Raw genomic sequence first — 5,136 nt, 5'->3', positions numbered from 1 at the left:
TACGACCAAACCCCAAAACACACCAAAAGAAAACCCAAGCCACTACACCCCACCACTTACACACACTAACAAACCATGAAAATCAGAAATGCTTCCAAATTCAGCATTAAGTCAGATAAGAAAGGAATCTAAACAGCAATAAAACTGCCTTCTCTTAGCACTGCAGCCTAGAGAGCTCAGTCCAGCTCCAGACTCTATCCAGTATTATACTTACCAAACTTGCTTTCACAATGAGCAAACTTTACACTGTTAAGAGAAAGAAACCCTCACCTATAGACTACTTCAGCCAAGGCAGTATCCCCAGTGTTTCCTAGATCTGCTCCAAGTATTTAGGCCACATATTGAAGAGGAAAAAAAGCAGAAGGGAAGGTGGATTATTTTTAAATCAAATATAACCCACATGTAGTATTTAAAAATCAAGACTAAAAGCAGGCATCATTTAATGTATTTTAATAGCAAACTTACAGGAACAGCACAGAAGACAGACAACATTAAAAACATGTACTTGCATGTAGGACAACTCAGTTAGAAAAGTATAGTGAATGGATGGAATCTACTGTATGATAAAAATGCTACAAACACCATTTAGTTGCCATTGGTAAGAAATTTACTTGTTTAAAAAAATCCAAATGCTGGCATTGTCCAGAAAAATTTGACAGGTTTATTTATAATTATTTCTTTTTTTTTTATAAAGTTGAATTGTTGAAACTTGTTCACCCAAACATTTCTTTTTTTTTTTGACCACATTGATGTTTTACGTCCCCTTGTTTATATTAAAAATCCACACACAAATGAAAATGGAAAGAAACTTGCCAATACCCAATTCTGTCCCCTATTTTTCCATTTGCAACCATATACTTAGGTACCTTTTAACCCCATGGAAAAAATATCTAACGTTCATTACTACCAATAACAGGAAGAAGATTTTGCTTCGAGAATGACAAACCCATCGTGGTGAAGTTTAGGCACGCTCCCCACGTATGCGGCGTGCTAGCTGGATATCTTTTGGCATGATTGTGACACGTTTGGCATGGATAGCACACAGGTTGGTATCTTCAAACAGGCCAACCAAGTAGGCTTCACTTGCCTCCTAGTGTGGAAGAAAAGAGTTAAGAACACTGTCACTCTCTGAACACAAGGAAAAAGAAGCTATGCAAAGTACAGTGAAACGTGGCATAAAGTTTAGGCTTCCACCTTTATCACTCAGAAACATCAGAGGTTCTAGAGTCTCAAAACATTAACAACTCTTATTTTCTTATAAACCACCAACATTCTATGTCAAAGTTGTCTACTACTGCCATTTGGTGAAGACATCCTCCAGAACTCAATATTCTGACAGGACTCTCCCAAGATAAAGGGTTAACTTATTAAAAGGCTAGTTTAGGAATTTCTCCTTTTTTAAGGCTGGGTTACACTATTTGAGTGACTTGTCTGCTGCCTCTTCCAGAGTAAAAGCTATGGAGCATCAGGTAAAACTGGCAGATGCTAAGGAAAAAGAACAGCAGGATCCCTTCACAACACAGTCTGGGCACAGAGCTCCTTGCCACAGGATACTGAAGAGGTGACTTAAAAGTCAAAAACTAGCAGAAACGTAGTCAGAATTCACAGAAATAAGAGAACAACTCCTTTAGGTCAGAAACTCCTTCAATCACCAAAACCAAGGCAACAATGGGAGAATTACCATTAGACAATTGCTCTACACCTGTACTTTCTGCCTGCCTAAGCATCTCGTGTCTACGTGTGGGACACAGCACAGGCCCCCACTACCACAGATGGTTCTCACCTCAATTCTGTCGGAATCATGGGGTCAGCACAAAGCCCTACCCTCGGAACACCCCAACAATGACCACAGTGGTTTTACCCTGTTACTGAACAACTACAGACAGGATTCTGGATTGGAGAGATGCTCAGTTGGACACGATTTTCTTCTGGCTCATGGCGAGTTAGCTGCTATTAAGCCCAGCACAACAATGGTAACAGTTTACACATTTTTGGGTCAACATAGAATTCTAACACCTAACAATCTCCTAGGAATCATCTTGGCATGCCAGCGTCAGAGCAGCACACAGCTGGGGTGAGAAGGCAGGAATGACTGAGCTTGCTTACAGAAAGGAGGTTGAGTTCCTGCTTTCTAAAATACATGCAAGAGAACACATTATATGAACCATTTCATCACCAAGAACTGCAAAAAAATCAACATGAAAGGTTCAAAGTTCATGTTTAAAAAACATATTATATAATGTGAAGAAAGAAAAATATTTACTACAGCAGATGAGGGCTGTGGTGTTAGTAAGGCATTCCACATACAGCAGGATATGGTACCCAACACAGTTTCACTAAATCACCACATGGGAAGTTAGGACACTTCATTAAATAAGCCATGTTGGCATGAACAACATGGTACTGAAGGTGTTAAGCTTCCCCCCCCCCCCCCTTTTCAAATATCCAAGCAGAAAGCACCAGGAATAGTATGCGAACACGTTCTATACCAACAAGTCCTTAATGCAAACCCAGGAATATTCAAACCAGCCTTCTGAAAATGTATGAACTACTGACCCAATATCAGCTCCTGATAAAAAGGACACATAAGTAAACCTCAGGATTTAAAAGCCACCACATTCACTCCCAGCAGTGAAGGCAGAACTAAAAGCAAAAGCACCTTCTGAAGTTAAGTATGTGCTCAAGTTTATAGGACTTCATGGCACATCCTGGCGTGGAAGTCCTCTATCAGAAAAGGATCATGTTCCCTGCCTCTAGTTATAGATATTCTATAACTACAGATAGGTTCTGGAACAATCTTTCAATAGCTGTAAGAACAGTAAAGACACATCTTTAATTAGAATTGTCTATCACGAGAGGGAAATGCTCTTATGATAACAATCTTGGAGATAACATCACTTAGATGCAGGAATCTGGGCTAGAAAGAACAATTGGTATTTCACCCTGAATATACTCTAAATAAGTTATTTAGCCAAGACACGTTTTCAAAAAGCATTTAGCATTAACTACATATACAAAAGCGCTTATTTCCCTAACATCCTTGTGCTACCCTGTACTCAGACTAAAGCCAAACCACAGCACTGTACCAGCTACTAGAAAGAAAATTAACTCTATCCCAGCCAAAACCAGGACACTGCATTTAGATGGGGCTTATCCAGCTGTTTTTCTTCAAAGAGCATTTGAGGACATCAAGACCTTCATTTGGACACAGCAGAACAAGCTTTACAGGGTGCTTTCCTCTAAGGCTGCCTAGCTTTTGAAGGCAAAGCCTCTAACAAAGCTCAAGGAGAGAGGAAACGGATTTATCTAAAGTGTCTTAACGTGATGCGCTGTTCTGGCAAGTGTGACTACTTGAGGGGTGGGGGCTATTAAAAAAACATCAATCCCAAATGACCCAAAAATAAATGCCATCACCCCCCTAAAGAAAAAAAACACCACCAAAATACCCCAAGACCCCCCAAAAACCCAAACAAAAAAAAAGTAACCACAAAAAACACATCCCACCCCCAAAAAAGAAACCCCTCCAAAACCACAAAAAAAAAAACAGCAACCACCAAAAAACCCCAAACACTCCCCATCCCCAGAAAATCTGAAACAAACCAAAACCAACCACATTTACAGCCATTTGTGAGGAGCTGCTGACCCATCACTGCATTATTTTAACCTATGGTATCTATAGGGCATCACCAGGTCCACTCTGAGAGAGGGAAGGATGAATGGGGGCATCCCCACCATATCAGCCCCGCCTCTCCAGTGAGGCCACGCCCACCGCGGCAGCCCACCAATCAGGAGGAGCTGGGGCTAACCCTAGAAACAGGCCGTCCAATGGGAGCAGGGGGGGCGGAGCCCTCCTGTACCTGCAGTGCCCAGGTTTGGGGGGGGGTCCCGCAGTGAGAAGCCCGTTCCCGATGCTGCCCCGCGGGGTCACTCACCTGCAAAGCACCGATGGCAGCGCTCTGGAAGCGCAGATCTGTTTTGAAGTCCTGAGCAATTTCACGCACCAGACGTTGGAAGGGAAGTTTGCGGATCAAGAGTTCGGTAGACTTTTGGTAACGCCTGATCTCACGCAGAGCCACGGTACCCGGCCTTCAGAAATCAAAGCATGAAAAGCAGTTAGCGCCCAAGACACATTCCACATCTCCTTAAAAACACTGAACTAAACATCGTACATGCTCTTCGCACTGTAAGAGCCCCGGTGTTTACAACACAAAACCAGTTCCACTAGTAAAGGGTCACCATTCTCCCCACCATGCATCCGTAAGATGGATCCACACCAGCTCCACTGTGGATCCTGCCAGCAGGCCCGCAAGGTCCTGACTTCCCCAAGAGGGAAGCCAGCTGGCACCAATATGGCATCAACACGACTGAGTCTGGAGATGGTAAACCACAACCTGGCTGGGAGATCGCTGGTTCAGGTATAGCCCAGGTACCCCCACAACCCTACCAGCCACCTGCCTGACAACAAGCCTCAGTGAGGGGGCCACTGGTTTCTTCCTATTCCTGTCAACATTCACAGAACTGACATTCTGTGTATATGTATTTTTATATTCTATTTAAATATATATTCTATTTATAGATGTGTGCATATATATATATATTCTATTTACATACAACAGAATCAACTAGGTTGGTAAAGACCTTTAAGATCATAGAGTCCAACCATTCCCCCAGCACTGTCAAGGCCACCACTAAACCATGTCACTGAGGGTCTCATCTACACAGTTTGTGAACATTTCCAGGGATGGTGATACCACCACTGCCCTGGGCAGCCTGTTCCAGTACCTGACTGCCCTTTTGGAGAAGAAATTGTTCCTAATATCCAATGTAAACCTCCCCTGGTGCAGCTTGAGGCTGCCACCTCATCCTGTCTTGTCCTATATATATTATATATATATATATATATATATTCACACACATAGAGAAATATACACGTGTATATAAATATATATATACAATGAATTTATATTCTGTATCATCTGTACAAGGTATTTAGCATGTTTCCTTCTGTTAGTTTTGGTGTCAGAACAACAACTTCAGATAACAACATACTTTTGCAGACACAAAGTCCATCCCCGAAATTAACATCATGTTTATTTCTGCAGAAAATTTGTATTTTCCTACTCTAGCATTATTACC

At 42.1% G+C, this 5,136-nt stretch overlaps 1 protein-coding gene across 1 annotated transcript; it reads right to left on the bottom strand.

Moving 5' to 3' along the window:
- Positions 1-435: 435 nt before the first annotated feature.
- Positions 436-4,086, bottom strand: LOC130594257 (histone H3.3A; the record flags this gene model as incomplete). The annotated part of the gene is made up of 2 exons (XM_057400021.1): positions 436-1,090; positions 3,933-4,086. Coding segments are annotated over 2 exons (283 nt in total), but the record flags the coding sequence as incomplete, so codon positions are not given.
- Positions 4,087-5,136: the final 1,050 nt, after the last annotated feature.

Source organism: Pezoporus wallicus, unplaced genomic scaffold (assembly GCF_028554395.1).
Source record: "Pezoporus wallicus isolate ANWC-B61680 ecotype Strahan unplaced genomic scaffold, APGP_CSIRO_Pwel_v1 contig_7339, whole genome shotgun sequence".
NCBI lineage: Eukaryota > Metazoa > Chordata > Aves > Psittaciformes > Psittacidae > Pezoporus > Pezoporus wallicus.
Note: the sequence above shows the minus strand (reverse complement) of the source record. Positions and strands in the feature narration are given on the sequence as shown.